The sequence below is a fragment of the Bos mutus genome, chromosome 26 (genome assembly GCF_027580195.1).
Source record: "Bos mutus isolate GX-2022 chromosome 26, NWIPB_WYAK_1.1, whole genome shotgun sequence".
Lineage (NCBI taxonomy): Eukaryota > Metazoa > Chordata > Mammalia > Artiodactyla > Bovidae > Bos > Bos mutus.
Genome location: NC_091642.1, coordinates 33,056,261 through 33,072,438, shown reverse-complemented (window position 1 = coordinate 33,072,438; position 16,178 = coordinate 33,056,261). Strand labels below are relative to the sequence as shown.

General features: G+C 47.3%; 1 protein-coding gene and 1 non-coding gene across 2 annotated transcripts; one reads left to right on the top strand and one right to left on the bottom strand.

The window, feature by feature from the left end:
* Positions 1 to 1,330: 1,330 nt before the first annotated feature.
* Positions 1,331 to 1,463, bottom strand: LOC138985878 (small Cajal body-specific RNA 11). Its single transcript, XR_011462839.1, has one exon. It is a non-coding gene; the product is annotated as a small Cajal body-specific RNA 11 (non-coding RNA).
* Positions 1,464 to 8,731: 7,268 nt separating this feature from the next.
* On the top strand, positions 8,732 to 11,301 carry FRAT1 (FRAT regulator of WNT signaling pathway 1). The gene has a single exon (XM_070363990.1). The coding sequence runs from the start codon at positions 8,909 to 8,911 to the stop codon at positions 9,734 to 9,736; it is 828 nt and encodes a 275-aa protein (XP_070220091.1). The 5' UTR covers positions 8,732 to 8,908; the 3' UTR covers positions 9,737 to 11,301.
* Positions 11,302 to 16,178: the final 4,877 nt, after the last annotated feature.

Genomic DNA, 16,178 nt, shown 5'->3' with positions numbered 1-16,178 from the left:
GGGGCGGGAAGGCAGAGGGCAGGAGGAACCATTCCCTGTTGGAGGAGGTTTGTAGCTGGACCAAGTAAGATTTAGACGGATAGAAATTTGGGGGAATGGTACTATCTGCAGAAAGAATAGGACCAAATACGGGGAGACAGGATCATGTTAGATACATGTGGAAGCTGGCAAGGGCCCAGAGTGAGAGGAGCAAAGGGCTTCAAAAGAAGGTTGGAAGAGTGGACCAGGACCAAGCCTTTGAGTGCTGGATACTATGTTAAGAAGCTAAGGGTTTTATTCAGGAGGTACTGTGGACCTATTCAGAGTTGGGGTGGTGGGTAACCTGAGCAAGACTGGGCATTAGGAAGTTGATCTGCCAGAAAAGTGGATTAAAGGGAAAGAGGGTAGGGCCCAGAAGCAACTTGCAGGAACCCTGATCTGAGTACATCTCATAGGCCTTGCCTGACTGGAATTGCCCGCCAAAGCACCCTTGCAGATTTTATTTAAATTTTATTTATTTACTTATATTCGGCTGTGCTGGGTCTTCGTTGCTGTGCAGGCTTTCCTCTAGTTGTGGTGAGTCGGGCCTGCTCTTTGTTGCAGTGCACAGGCTTCTCATGGCGGTGGCTTCTCCTGCTGGGAAGCACGGGCTGCAGGGCACGTGGGCTCCGGTAGTTGCTGTAAGCAGGCTCTAGAGCACAGACTTAGCAGTTGTGGTGCACGGACTTAGTTGTTCCACCACACGTGGAAGCCTCCCAGACCAGGAATTGAACCCTTCATTGGCAGGCAGTTTCTTAACCACTGGACCAGCAGAGAAGTCCTAACGTCTTTTTTTGAAATACCGAACTATGCTACCCTGTGTCTCCTGATTTTCAATGTTGTTGACACCCAGGCATCCAGACACACACACACACACACACACAAAGCCTCTGCAGGTCTTGAGACTGCCTTCCTCTGATACCTGCAGCCAGTCATTCTGCAAGTTCGAGCATCTACTTTTCTATTCTCACTGCCATGGTTTGCCAAGGGCAGTACTGCCCTTTCTGCAGTCCCAGAAACAGGAGCACTAACTGCATCAGCCTATGTAGGATCACCCTAATAGTCCCTGTAGAGATGTGTTCCTACATGGCCACTTTTTACCTATGATCAAAATACAATGAGAGTGTAATGGCTCCTTGTCTTTTCATCTCTTCATTCTTTCTATTTTTTAAAATGTATTTAGATTGCACAACTCACGTCATGTAGGATCTTAGCTCTCCGATGAGGGGTCAAACCCATGCGCCCTGCATTGGAAGTACAGAGTCAACCACTGGACTGCCAGAGAAGTCCCCCACCCCTGACTTTTTTTTTAACTGTCCCCTCACAGCAGCCCTATTCTTAGGACAGCCCTCCTAAACTACTGAGAGGGAGACTGCTGTGTATCCTGACAGCCTCCCCTGTTAAAACTGAGCACAGGGAAGCAGAGAAAGCATAAGCCAGGACCACATCTCTCCATTCTTTATTCCTGTTCTGATGGCAGATCCGACTGGGCCAAGCATAACCCAAAATCCATCAGAGACACTCACAGTCCTTCAGTTTTTTCCACTGAGTCTCAGAACTACCCCCAGCAATCTTCGGTAAACTTCTCCATAGCTTATACATTCTAAACAATTCCTCGAAACTATATGCGTTCGTTTCCTAGGGCTGTTGTGATAAATTATCACAAACTTGGTGACTTAAGACAACAGAAACTTGTTTTCTCACAGGTTTGGAGGCCAAAAGTCTGATATAAATAAGGTGTCCGTTGGCAGGGTCAGTTCCTTCTTGGGGACTCGGGGAGAAGCTTTCTCTTGGCTTCTGTAGTTGCTGGCAGTCCTTGGTGTTCCTTCGCCTGTGGTAGCATCACTCTAACCTCTGCCTCTGTCCATACATGGCATCCTCCTGTGTGTCTCTGTGTCCAGATTTCCCTCTTTTTAAAATATTTATTTATTTGTTTTTGGTTGTGCTGGATCTTCATTGCTGCGGGAAGGCTTTCTCTAGTTGCAGTGAGTGGGGGCTAGTCTCTAGTTGCGGTGTTCAAGTTTCTCATTGCTATGGCTTCTCTTGCTGTGGACGGAGCACAGGCTCTAGGTGCTCGGGCTTCAGTAGCTGCAGCTCACTGGCTCTAGAGCAAGGGCTCCGTAGATATGGTGTGTGGGCTTAGGTGCTCCGCAGCATGTGGCATCTTCCCAGACCTGGGATCGAACCCATGTCCCCTGCATTGGCAGGCGGATTCCTAGCCACTGTACCATCAAGGAAGTCCCCAAACTTCCCTTTTTTAAAAGGACACTAGTCACTAGTTGAGGGCCCACCCTAATCCAATTTGACCTCATCTTAAATTGATTACATCTTCAAGGACCCTGTTTCCAAGTAAAGTCACATTTACAGATTGTCATTGGACACAAATTTGGTGGTGGCTGTTGTTTAGTCACTAAGTCACATCCTACTCTTTTTCGACCTCCATCAACTGTACCCATTAGACTTCTGTTCATGGAATTTTCCAGGCAAGAATACTGGAGTGGGTTGCCATTTGTTACTCTAGGGGATCTTCCTGACCCAGGTCAGACCCATATCTTTTGTGTCTCGTGCATTGGCAGGCAAATTCTTTAACACAGCACCACCTGGGAAGCCCCATGAATTTGGAGGGGATCCTATTCAACTCAGTACACTACTCAAGTCTCCACGCCCGGGGCCGCATCCCTCAAAACTTTTCCAATCTTGAGTCCTTTCTACTTTTATAAATGGCAAAATAGTCCACATTACTGCATCACTGTTAGCCCAATCCTTTAATCCATTTTAACTACTGAGTTACAGACCTAACTGTTCCTAGCACCCTGTTTAGCCTGTGGGCAGTTATCTTTCCCAGCCTATAAGCAGCCTCTAAGACATTTTCAAATTTTGCCTTCCCTTTGTTTCCAGCTTTCTCAGCTGCTACTCTACAGAGAGGTGTTTAATAACTCATTAGCACCTTTTTGCATCTCAATGTGAATCCCCTAAATCTCTTAAATTTTCTCTGTACAAATTCCTCCTCCCTGACCAACCCAGCTTCTAGAGCCTCTGGTCTGGGGGGCAATGAAAGGAGGGGTATAGGAGCAAGCCTGTGTCTGCTTTCCTGTTTCCGAGGCCCATTGCTCAAGGATGCTGTTGACCTCAAAAACAGTCGCAAGTCTTACTCCTCCCATATAGTTTGAAATCCTCCACAGTGGGCAAGAATGTAGTCAACCCGCAGCAGGCTGTCTACATCTTTTTAACACTGGATTGTGAATCTACACCACTGCCCTGTCAGGCATTAGACAACATTAGACAACATTAGACAATACTTCCTCCTGCCTTCCTTCGCAACAGTCAGCCCAGAGCCCCCTGTGCCCTGGCCAATTCTAAAAGAAGTCACAAAAGTAGTTGCTCCCTTTCTGTGGCTTATTTTTTTTTCCTCTAACATTTTACTCTAAAATGTTCCAAACTGTCAATAAATTGGAAGGAATTTAATAGTGAACAACCCTATTACTCAGCACCTAGATACTACCATTAACATTTCTTAGCATTTAAAAAATTGAGCTATACTTCACATAACAGAAAACTCACTTTAAAGTGGCTTTTGAAGTGTACACTGTGGGGCATTCTCTGGTAGTCCAGTGGTTAGGACTCCATGCTTCCACTGCAAGGTCTGAGGTTCGATCCCTGGTCGGGAAACTAAGATCCCACAGTTGCACAGCAAAATAAGTAAATAAATAAAGTAAAGTGTAAACTTTTGAAGTGTGTGCTTTAGTGGTTTTAAGTGTATTCACTATGTAGTACAAACATCACCACTAATTCCAGAACATTTTTGTCACCTCAAAAGAAATCTCATGCCCATTATTAGTCTTAATTCCCCTCTCTTCCCAACCTCTGACAGCTACTAATCCACTTTCTGTCTGTACAGATTTGTTTATTCTGGAAATTTCATATAAATGGAATCATACAATAGGTGGCCTTTTGTGTCTAGTTTCTTTAGCTTTTGTCTTCAAGGCTGACCCATCAGTCAGTTCAGTCGCTCAGTCATGTCCAACTCTTTCACCCATGCTGTATATAGGTCACCATACGGTAGCACATTCAGTATTTCATACCTTGTATGATCAATTACATTCCATTGTATGAATAGATAACATTTTATTCATCCACTCATTAGCTACTTAGCATTTAGGTGGTTCTACTTTGAGGCTATTATGAACAATGCTGCTGTAAACACTTGGGTACAACTTTTGGAATGACTATGTTTTCAAATTTCCCACGTATATACCTAGGAGTGGAATTGCTCGATTACACAGTGACATTAGCATGTCACTATACACGCTTTATCGTATACCTGCCTGTCCTAACCATCCTTCTATCTATGTATCAATCCATCTCGCGGTTTTGGGCACTTGAGAATAAACTGCAAACATCAGTATACCTCACTCAAGTGTGTCTATTAACTAGAAATCAATATTTGTGAACAGTTTTTTCTTTTCACGTAAAATTTACATACAATAAATTCTAACTGTAGGATTCAATGAATTTCCTGGGAAACCTGGAATCAAGATATCAAGATACAGAACATTCCCACCATGCCCTGAATCTCCTTCAGGACTCTTCCAAGTCAGCCCCTGCTACTGCCCCAACCTCTCCAAAGGCAATCAGTTTTCATAAATTAATTTTACTTGTTCTGGAACTTCATATAAGGAGGATTAAGCCATATATGGTCTTTTTTGTCTGGCTTCTTTCAGTTAACATACTGTTTTTGTTTTTTAAACATTTATTTATTTGGCTGCACCAGATCTTGGTTGCAGCACTCAGGATCTTCAGTCTTCACTGTGGCTTGCAGAATCTTTAGTTGTGGTATGTGGAATCTAGTTCCCTAACCAAAGATCAAACCCAGGACCCCCTGCATTGGGAGCATGGCATCTTAGCCACTGGACCACCAGGGAAGTCCAACTACCATACTGTTTTTGAGGTTCATTCATGTTACTGCCTGTAGCGATACTCCAGCCCTCTTTGTTACTGAAGACTATTTTGTCACCATCATCATGTGAATGTGCTATGGTTTATCCATTTGCCTGTTGATAAATCACTTATGCACTTTCCAATTTATGGCTTTTATGAATAAAGCTGCTATATTCATCTGGCTATAGGCCTTGACATGGACCTATGATTTCATTTCTCTTAGGTAAATATCTAGCTTTAGAGTTATATCATAGGGCAGGGGTATGTTTAGTTTTGTAAGAAACTGCCAGACCTTTTCTCAAAGTGGTTGTACCATTTTCACATACAGAACGATGCATGAGACTCACAATATTTTGAACCAAAAAAATCAAAACAAAAATTCTAAACTGCTGCTAATTATTTTCATTTTAAAATTTTAATTAAGTTCAGAATATTATAGCTAATAACTGGCTGCGCTGACCACTCTCAAATGACTAATGATTATAAATGAGGTAATGTCTTCAATTTACATAAGGTATACGTCAATTATAACTCAAGTAAAGAGAAATGACCCATTCATAATAAAAAACGCTCAACAAATGAGAAAAAGAAGGGAACATCCCCAACCTGACAAAAGGCCATTTATGAAAACCTAGAGCCAACATCCAGAGAAGGCGATGGCACCCCACTCTAGAACTCTTGCCTGGAAAATCCCATGGACGGAGGAGCCTGGTAGGCTGCAGTCCATGGGGTCTCGAAGAGTCAGAGACGACTAAGCGACTTCACTTTCACTTTTCACTTTCATGCATTGGAGAAGGAAATGGCAACCCACTCCAGTGTTCTTGCCTGGAGAATCCCAGGGACGGGGGAGCCTGATGGGCTGCCGTCTATGGGGTCGCACAGAGTCGGACACGACTGAAGTGACTTAGCAGTAGCAGCAAAGCCAACATCATATTTAATAGTAAAAGACTGAATACTTTCCTTTAAGATCAGGGACAAGACAAGGATGTCTGCCCTCACCACTTCTCTTCAACCTTGTTCTAGAGGTTTCAGCCAGAGAATTAGGCAGGAAAAACAAAAGCCATCCAGATTAGAAAGAAATAAACCTTCATCTGTCTGCAGATGATATGATCTTGTATACAGAAAATCCTAAGGAATCCACTAAAATAAGGTGATGATTTTTAAGACGTCCTGTAGAAGTCCAGAATTCCAAGATTTAAAAATTCATTTGCTTTCTTCATACTGCCTCTTCCTTTATTCTCACATTCTTCCCTCCAAACTTGACAAAAATAAGCCCAACTCTTTTTTAACAACTTCCCACCTCTTCCCTCCATCCCACTCCTCCTTAAAGGTTTGCTCCTTTTATTATCATCTTGGAACTGCCCACAAAGACCCTTGTTTCTACTTACCTGGATTCCCAGGCTCCAGTTTTTTTCCAAATAATGCTAGTCTCCTGCTCCATATTTTAAAGTAGTTCTCTACTGCCTGGCTTCTGTGTTTGTATGTGTGTACTTTGTGGCTAATTGTTAAAACAGCTTTATTGACATGTAATTTACATGCAAAAAACTCTCTCATTTAAATGAGTTTTTACCCTCAGAATGGGAGAAAATAATAGCAAAGGAAACAATTGACAAAGGATTAATCTCCAAAATATACAAGCAGCTCATGCAACTCAATGCCAGAAAAACAAACAACCTATTCAAAAAGTGGGCAGAAGACCTAAACAGACATTTCTCCAAAGACACACAGATGGCTAATAAACACATGAAAAGATGCTCAGCATCACTCATTATTAGAGAAATGCAAATCAAAACCACAATGAGGTATCACCTCACGCCGGTCAGAATGGCCATCATTTAAAAGTCTACAAACCATAAAAGCTGAAGAGGGTGTGGAGAAAACAGAAACCTCTTGCACTTTTGGTGGGAGTGAAAATTGATACAGCCACTAATAGAACAGTACGGAGATTCCTTAAAAGACTAGGAATAAAACTACCAGATGACCCAGCAATCCCACTACTGGGTATATATCCTGAGGAAACCATAACTGAAAAACATACATGTACCCCAACATTCATTGCAGCACTATTAACAATAGCTAGGACATAGAAGCAACATAGAAGCAATCTAGATGTCCACTGACAGACGAATGAAGTTGTGGCACATACACACAATGGAATATTACTCACCTATAAAAAGGAATGCATTTGAGTCCATTCTAATGAGGTGCACGAACCTAAAGCCTATTATAAAAAGTAAAGTAAGTCAGAAAGAGAAAAATAAATATTGTATATTAACACATACATATGGAATCTAGAAAAATAGTACTGATGAATCTATTTGTAGGGCAGCAATGGAAACGCATACATAGAGAACAGACTTTGGACACATGGAGGAAGGAGAGAGTGGGACGAATGGAGAGAGTAGCATGAAAACATATACATTACCATATATAAAACAGCCATTGGGAATTCGCTGTAGGACTCAAGGAACTCAAATCACTCTGTGATAATCTAGAGCAGTGAGATAGGGTGGGAAGTGGGAGGGAGGTTCAAGAGGGAAGGGACATATGTATATCTATGGATGACTCATGTTGATGTGTAGTAGAAACCAACACAATATTGTAGAGCAATTATTCTTCAATAAGATATTGTTCAGTCGCTAAGTTACGTCCAACTCGTTGCAACCCCATGAACTCCAGAACACTCCATGAACTCCAGGACAGGGTTCCCTGTCCTTCACTATCTCCTGGAATTTGCTCAAACTCATGTCCATTGAGTCAATGATTAAATTAAAAATAAAATTTTTAAAAATAAATGATTTTTAGAAAATTTACCGAATTGTGTAACCATTACCATAATCCCTTTTTGGAATATTTCAATCACCCTGTTACTATCCCTCCCCAATGTTCAGAAGTTAGGCCTGAGGGGTTTTGGGATTTTTACAGGTTTTAAAACTCCAAACAATACGATGATAAAGAATCGTTTTCTATCTCTCTTTTAAAAAATGAAGTCTTGGTTAATCATTAAACCAACCAGGATATCTTGGAGGGTTACCATGGCCCTGTCTCCATTTCCATCCAAATAGCTGACTATTTTCCTCTCCTGCTACCCACCTCAGAAAGGATACTCCCCTACTGGGTTGAGTCACTCTTAAAAGAACTTTCTAGCTCGCCGCTCCTCCCAAGACGAGCAACCTCCTCTACAGTCTCTGTCCAGGTCCCCACATACCCACGCTCCCGATCAAAACAACATTAATCAGTGGCTTTTCTTTGCCAATTTCCAATCCGCCACCCCCATCGCACCACAGGGTCCCCTTCTTCCTTTTCATCTGTCAGCCTCGTTTCCCTAATCTCCAGACAGATCCCTAGCCTGACGCCTTCTCTCCATTACTTGCCTCACTCACGCTGCCATCACTTCCCAAATGCCGGCATCCCTAACCTCAAAAGCATAAATGCCAAAACCAGACAAGTTGACGCGCCTAGAGAAGTGTGTGGGTGTGTGGGTGTAAGTGTCTGTGCTTGTGTGTGGAAGAAACCAACAGAGGCCACGCCGGTGTCCATCTTCTGGAAATGTCAATCATGCCAGGCTCAGAGAGCGAAGATCGGCTCCCCAGTTCCCACCGCAGACAGCATTCAGAGATGTAAAGCTCAGAGGCAGCAAGGCTTCACCCAGGACTCTTGCCCAGAGGTTGCCCCGGCCCCCAAATGTACGGAGCACCCCTCCCCGGCGCAGTGGTAGGGCCCGGCGGCGACGTCACCCATTGTTTACAAATCAACCCGAGCCGGTAGGATTCCGGCTCCCGCGGCTGCAGGCGCGCGGCGCGAGTGCCTGGCGGGCTCCGGCTTCCGCGTCCGCCCGGGCTCCGGCTTCGGCCTCGGCACCGCGCCCGGTTCCGCCGCGGCCCACCGAGCCCCCGGGACAGCCGAGCCGCCAGCGACTCCCGCACAGCTCCGGGTGCCGGCGCGGGGGGCCATGCCGTGCCGGAGAGAGGAGGAAGAGGAAGCCGGCGAGGAAGAGGAGGAGGAGGACAGCTTCCTACTGCTGGAACAGTCGGTGACTGTGGGCGGCTCGGTTGAGGTGGACCGGCTGGTGGCCCAGATCGGCGAGACGCTGCAGCTGGACGCGGCGCAGGACCGCCCTGCCTCCGCGTGTGCGCCCCCGGGGCCGCCACTGCAGCCCCCGCGGTCCCCGGCGGCGGTGAGAGCGGACAAGGCCCGCGCCCCAGCGCAGCCGCTGCTTCTACCGGCCGCGTCGATCGAGGCTGGGGGCCCGGCGCCCCTGGGGGCCTTGCGCTGCGCCCTTGGAGACCGCGGCCGCGTGCGGGGCCGGGCTGCGCCCTACTTTGTGGCGGAGCTCGCCGCAGGCCCCACCGCGCTGTCCCCATTGCCCCCTCAGCCCAGCCTTGATGGGCCTTTGGGAGCAGACAAACGGGGTTCCCCGCAGCCCCTGTCGGGCCCTTGCCGGCGAGGTTGGCTGCGGGACGCCGCTGCCTCCCGCCGCCTCCAGCACCGACGCGGGCTACAGCCTCCAGCCCGCAACGGCGACGACGACCCGCACCGGCTCCTGCAGCAGCTCGTGCTCTCGGGGAACCTCATCAAGGAGGCCGTGCGGAGGCTCCATTCGCGACGGCTGCAATTGCACGCAAAGCTCCCCCAGCGCCAGCTCCTGGGCCCTCTGTCGGCCCCAGTGCATGAACCCCCTTCGCCCCGCAGCCCTCGCGCGGCCTGCAGCGACCCCGGCGCGTCCGGGAGGAGGGCGCAGCTCAGAACAGGCGACAGCGTTCTAGTCCCCGGCAGCTAACACCTGGAGAGTGGCCACTGCGCGAGCCTCTCTCTGCCTGAAGGGCAAGGGGTTCCCCTGAGGGCTATATCTCTACTCAAACTGGTGAAGTCGCACTTCTGGAAACGGGAAAATACCTTATATGAAGATTAGGAATCGAAAAATTGAGAATGTGTTCGCGGGAACTGAGGTCTAGGGCCCCGACGTGGTTGACTTCGTTGGTCCCACTGAAGGAAGATTACAAAGTGTACCCCAAGCTCGCAGTCAGTAGGACTCCTCATTGGTGTGACCAGCCCTGGTGGCGCAGCGTGCAGTTCCACGCAGCCTCTGGGGTCCTCCAACCTGGCAACCATGTGGCCGGAGTCCAAGCTTCTCAGGATCGCGGAGCGCCCAAAGGACAAGGATGATCCCAGTTACTTGCTTTACCTTTCCAAGGCTGGTTCCTGATTCACTTTAAGAGAGGGGAACATTTGTAGATCATTTAAGGGAGTACCTCAAACTGCCAGACTTGAAATTTTACGACACTTTAAAAAAAAAACAAACGTATCTCGTGTGTTTTGAGGTGCTTGTTCTTAGTATAAAACACGCGGCACCGTGAAAGGACATTTTGGAGAACTGAACAGAAGTAACCTTTTCTCTGCACACCCCCACCCCCACCAGCTTTGCAACTGTCTGCGTTTCTCAGAGCAGCGGGGGAAGGCGGAGCGCCCGGGATGCTAATTGGACGTGGGGGTGAGAGGTCCTGGGGAAAGATGAGCGCGCGGAGTGAACCCGCGGTCCTCTTAAATGTGTATTTTCACAGTCTGTCCGCCCCTCCTCGGGTTCAAGGTCACCATTTCCTGGGCGCAAACGAGATTGCGGGGCTCTAGCAGGGCAGAGTCACCCGGTTCTGCCTGTACTGGGAGTAGTACGCGGTGTTTTGCAAGTGCTGGAGTCTCCTGAGGACACGGGCACCGCTGCCACCGCGGGTTGAGGGAGGTGGCGACGTGCTAGGCGCCGGTGCCTCCTGCGGGCGGCCGCGCCCCGGGCTTTGACGGAAACTGCCCGGAGAAGTGGCCTCGAGTCCCTCCTCTTCCCCTCCGCTCTGCTGTCCAACTCTAGCTGGTGGCGCTGCCGCTCCTGGGGGCCCAGGCTGGGGGCTGGGAGACACCACGTGATGGGGCACTCCAGGGACACACAGCCTAGCGCAGCAGCTTATAATGGGCTCTCCGGGGCCATTTGCAATAACAGCTGCAATTCCCTGGATAGATGGAGTTGATTTCCTCCCTCTGCCCCTCCCCCAAGCCATGCCAGCTTGCCTTTGTAAGTGAAGGAAACCGAGTAAAAAAATGTGACCCTCCGAATGGAGAAGCTGCAGAATTTGCCATTGTGAACCTGGTGAAGTGCTCGTAACATAATGTTAACGCAGTCTAAAGGCTCTAAGACGGTATTATTGATGTTTTAGTTTTATAAGATTCAATGGCATGTTCGTCATCCAGATGTGGCTATTGACATACCTACACTTCGCACCGGAGTGTCTGGAATTGTGGCTATCCTGATTATAGGATGTTAACTTAACTGAAATATCTGTTTTTAATAAATGTGTTGGGTTTTTTGTTTGGTTTTATTTTATACTTGGCGGCGGTGGGAAAGATGCACAGAACACATTTCTCTGATCTCCATAAACATGAAAACACTTGAAATCCTTGTCAGGCCTGGCTTGTGGATGGTAATTAGAGTGCCTTTGTGTCTGAGCAGCTCCCTAGTTAGGGTCTGCGCCGGCTGGGTGTGTATTGGTGCTGGCATGAAATTAAATGAAAGTGAGGTCAGGATTTGGACCAGTCCCATTCACTAAAACCTTAGAGCTTCTGGATTACTAGTCAGTGCTGGAGAAGCTGCCCCTGACTGTATTAGCAAAGGACATCAGATCAGTCAGTCACTGCAGATTGGAAAGCTTATCGCTTTTTTCTTTCTACTGTGGTCATTAAGTGGACTTGTTCCACAAGGTGGCCCTTTAAGAGCTGGGGTCAGCTCTTGGTTAGGGGGTACTCAGGGTGCAAAGGTGTAGTGGGAAAGCTGCCTGGGGGAGCGGGGGGGGGGGGGGGGGGGGGGGGGGAGGGGTATGAAGGGACTCCTCTCTTTGCCCTTGGCACATTTACTCACAGTTTCTCCCCAGCAGCCCATCTCTATCCCTCCCGTTCTCAGTTACTTCAGTCTGTTTCCTCCGGGAAGAAGCCATGCTGGACAACAGGGCATCCAGAGTTCAAGTCCCCTTATTAAATGGGGACCTTGGACAAGTTGCTTAACCTCTATGGACTTCAGTTGCCCCATTTGTATAACAGATGAAAAATGAGATGATAAGAAAACGAGTTCCTTGTGACTGGCACATCCTGGAGATAAAATAGTCTAGTCCCTACCCCTTCCTTCCCAGGACTGTCCCTTGGTAGCCAATCGACTGCGTCCTTGGTTTGTCATGAAACAAGGGCACGCTGTGATCCGAAGAGTGCTTTCTGGATAGAATGCTACATGATTTAGAACCCTGATTTCCTAACTCCCTTTTGGACTCAATGCCTATTGTTTATACCTCCTCATTCTCTCCCTCCAAATGCACACACAGACCCTAATGGTAACTGCAGAGTACACCAAGGCAGCCATCTCCCTCAACCTCCCCAGGAAGGGCTGTGGGGGAGTCAGTCCTGTGCTACCCAGCAAGAGAATGGTGACTCTGGAGGCTCTAATACAAACTGAAGAGGGATGGGGGGCGGGCTCCAATAATGCAGTGGGCTATCACCTCCAGGCACTGAGCAAGAGGAAACTGATCATCGGTCAACTTCCCCTGGCATTGGAGAAGCCCTAAGGTCCTTGCTTCTTAACATGGGTGGTATTCTTGGAGGTCAGAGTTAGGAGCAATCCAGGGTCAAGTTGGCCATGATTCAATACCACTGCCCAAACCATGCTGGCTTCTTGTAAAGATGGTTAAGGCTAGATTCAACTATAGGGTTCATGTAATACAATCCCCTTCTTCAAAAAGGAGTACTGGAGAAAACTAATGCCTACCATGAGGTACTTTAACTGCACTGTGCTTAGTGGCTCAGTCTATCTGTCTCTGTGACCCCATGGGCTGTAGCCTGCCTGCCTCCTCGGTCCATGGGGATTCTCTAGGCAAGAATACTGGAGTGGGTTGCCATGCCCTCCTCCAGGGGATCTTCCCAACCCAGGGATTGAACCCAGGTCTCCTGCATTGCAGGCAGATTCTTTACTGTCTGAACCACCAGAGAAGCCCAAGGATACTGGAGTGGGTAGCCCTATCCCTTCTCCAGGGGATCTTCCCAACCCAGGAATTGAACTGGGGTCTCTTACTTTGTAGGCGAATTCTTTACCAGCTGAGCTACTGGGGAAGCCTTAACTGCACTACAACCCTATAACTGTCACTGTCCATTTTTTAAAATGCTGCAAGGTCTTACTAGTCACCCCCAAGACCTTTCTGGGGATAAGTCAGGGTTTACATAATTTTAAAAAATTAGACCATTTTATACGTAGAAAGGGGCTTCCCAGGTGGCACAGCGGTAAAGAATCCGCCTGCCAATACAGGAGATGCAAGAGACTCGGGTTCAATCTCTGGGTCAGGAAGATCCGCTGGAGAAGGAAATTGGCAACTCACTCCAGTATTCTTCTTGCCTAGGAAATCCCATGGACAGAGGAGCCTGACAGGTTACAGTCCATGGGGTCACAAAGAGTCAGACACGACTGAGTGGCATAGGTGGAAAAATAGTTGGAAGGGGGCAAGGCAGAATGACCTAGAAAGTCATTTACAAAGTCCAATATCTGACAGAATCTAGAAACCAGGTCTTTGGGTTCCCAGTTCAGTCCTCTTTCCAATAGCCTGATGCTATCACACACAGTCCGATACTGTTCACTGCGCAACTACTTACATATACAATAATGTGATGACACCCCTGCAGCTGTCCAACGTGATGATCCTGCCATTGGAATCATGGAAAACCATGCCCCAGATACCTAGGCTGAGCTAGGGAAAGCTAGGTATGCGGTAACCATTTTCTCACGTTCAGCATCCTATGAAGACGGCTGTCCACAGAAAACAGCCTGGGTAAGATAAAAGACCAAAGCTATAAACTCAATGAAAAAAAAAATACTAAATAAACTAAAACACAGAAATTGACAAATAAGTGACTTGGAGAAAAGAAAGCCATACTTCACAAATAACTCCAAAGTCTGCCACCCCAAGATTTCATTCTAAATTAGGTATAAATGCTACAATATTTGAATTCAATTTTACCATTTTTTTGCTCTTTCCTTTTCCAGCTCAGAAGCAGAAACATGGAGAGTACATCAGACACCACTTTCCTATCCAGCAAAGTCTGTGTCAAACCCTGTGATCCCTTCCTTCCAATCAGGAAAGAGTTACCCTGGCAACCAAATTACTAACTCACTCAATTAGCTCCCCACCACACACACCCTTCCACAATGCTCAGTAATCACAGAATGTCAGCCCCGGCAGAGCTCAGCGTTCAGTGGTCTAGTGCTACAGCCTCATTTAGAGATGGAAGCACAGAGAGGTTTCCCCTCTGAGGTACACTCCATTTGAACACTGAGGACACTGGTGCAGGCAAAGCAGCAAAACTCTCCCATGCAGCGCTTCCTCCTGGTTTTCCGACCATAACTGAAGACAGAACAAATGACCTGCCCATAACAGTGTTTCCCAGGAGGTGTAATAGATAAGAGTGTGGGCTGTGCAGGCAGCTCTGCATTGCTAGGGTGTGATTTCAGACAGGATCCTTAACCTCAGTCATCTCCATTAACTCATATGCATAATGGGGTAAGAAGAGCACCTACACTGGGATGTCCCTGATGGTCCAGTGGCTAAGACTCCACACTCCCAATGCAGGGAGCCTGAGTTCGATCCCTGGTCAGGGAACTAGATCCCATGTGCTGCAACTAAAAGATCTGGTGTGCTGCAACTAAGACCCAGTGCAGCCAAATAAATAAAAGTAAAAAAAAAAAAAAAAAAAAATAGCCCCTGCCTTGAAGAACTGAAATTAGATCTCTAATTTCACTCTAATAGCAAAACATCATTCCTGGAAGCTACTCCATTAAGATTACTACTTTAAGTCTTTTGTGGAAAAATCTTGCCTCTCAGTGACTTCTTCAATCTGTTTCTTCAAAGGCATTGATCTAATCCGAGGATAAGACGTTTCTTAAACATGCACTCCTGTTGCATAAAGTGCTAAAGGAAGTGTAGGTAGGTAGGTGGGTAGGTTTAGTCATTCAGTTGTGTCTGACTCTGCATCCCTGCGGACAGTAGCTTGCCAAGCTCCTCTGTCCATGGGATTTCCCAGCCAAGAAGACTGGAGTGGGTTGCCATTTCTTTCTCCAGGGGATCTTCCCAATCCAGGGATTGAAACTGGGGCAGGGTAAGGAAGGGAATACTTGTCTGCTGCTGCTGCTGCTGCTGCTGCTGCTAAGTCACTTCAGTCATGTCCGACTCTGTGCAACCCCATAGATGGCAGCCCACCAGCCTCCCCCGTCCCTGGGATTCTCCAGGCAAGAACACTGGAGTGGATTGCCATTTCCTACTCAATGCATGGAAGGAAAAGTGAAAGTGAAGTCACTCAGTCGTGTCTGACTCTTAGCGACCCCATGGACTGCAGCCTACCAGGCTCTTCCGTCCATGGGATTTTCCAGGCGAGAGTACTGGAGTGGGTTGCCATTGCCTAGAAGAGATTTAATCGGAAGAGGGTGGAGGTCTTCTTCAAATGGAAACTTGAAAACAGCTCAGGACTGAGACCTGTACAGTAGGGGCAGTAGGGAATGTTAACAAAGGAAAGGGTTTGTGGGCAGAGCATCTGGAGGACACAGATGCTTAAATCCTCCATTCCCATCAGTGAAAGTGTGAGTCGCTCCGCTGTGCCCAAATCTTTGTGATCCCATGGACTGTAGCCTGCCAGGCTCCTCTGTCCATGGGACTCTCCATGGCAAGACTACTGGAGTGGATAACCCTTCCCTTCTTCAGAGGATCTTCCCAACCATTCCTATCAGAAACCCTTCTAATTCAAATTCAGCGCTCAGCTGAAGGTCTTCGTGCCTGCCCTGTCCACTCCCACCTACAATTTGTACTGAGAAAAAGGCAATGTCTTCAACAGGGGGTGATCTTCAAGTTCATCTTGTTCTCACTCTTCATTTTATTTACTGTCATTATAGGGTTATCTCAGGGGCTCATATGTGAATGTCTTCTTTTTCCAAAGAGATTATTTTATTCTTTGACAGCAGGACTGACAAGTTTCAGGCAGATTATCAGGCGACACAATGTGGGGGAAGGACTGGGGTGGAGAGGGAGCCTTTACTGTCGGTTGGATGCCTATATAGCATCCAGGCAACAAGAGATAAGGGTCTGGGCTCAGAGAGAAAGGAAAAGACAAGAAGGGACACATTTCAGAAAGAAAACGCATAGCCTTCAGCACAGTAG

Coding starts and splice junctions, on each gene's coding strand:
- FRAT1 (XM_070363990.1), top strand. CDS start 8,909: ATGCCGTGCCGGAGAGAGGAGGAAGAGGAAGCCGGCGAGGAAGAGGAG.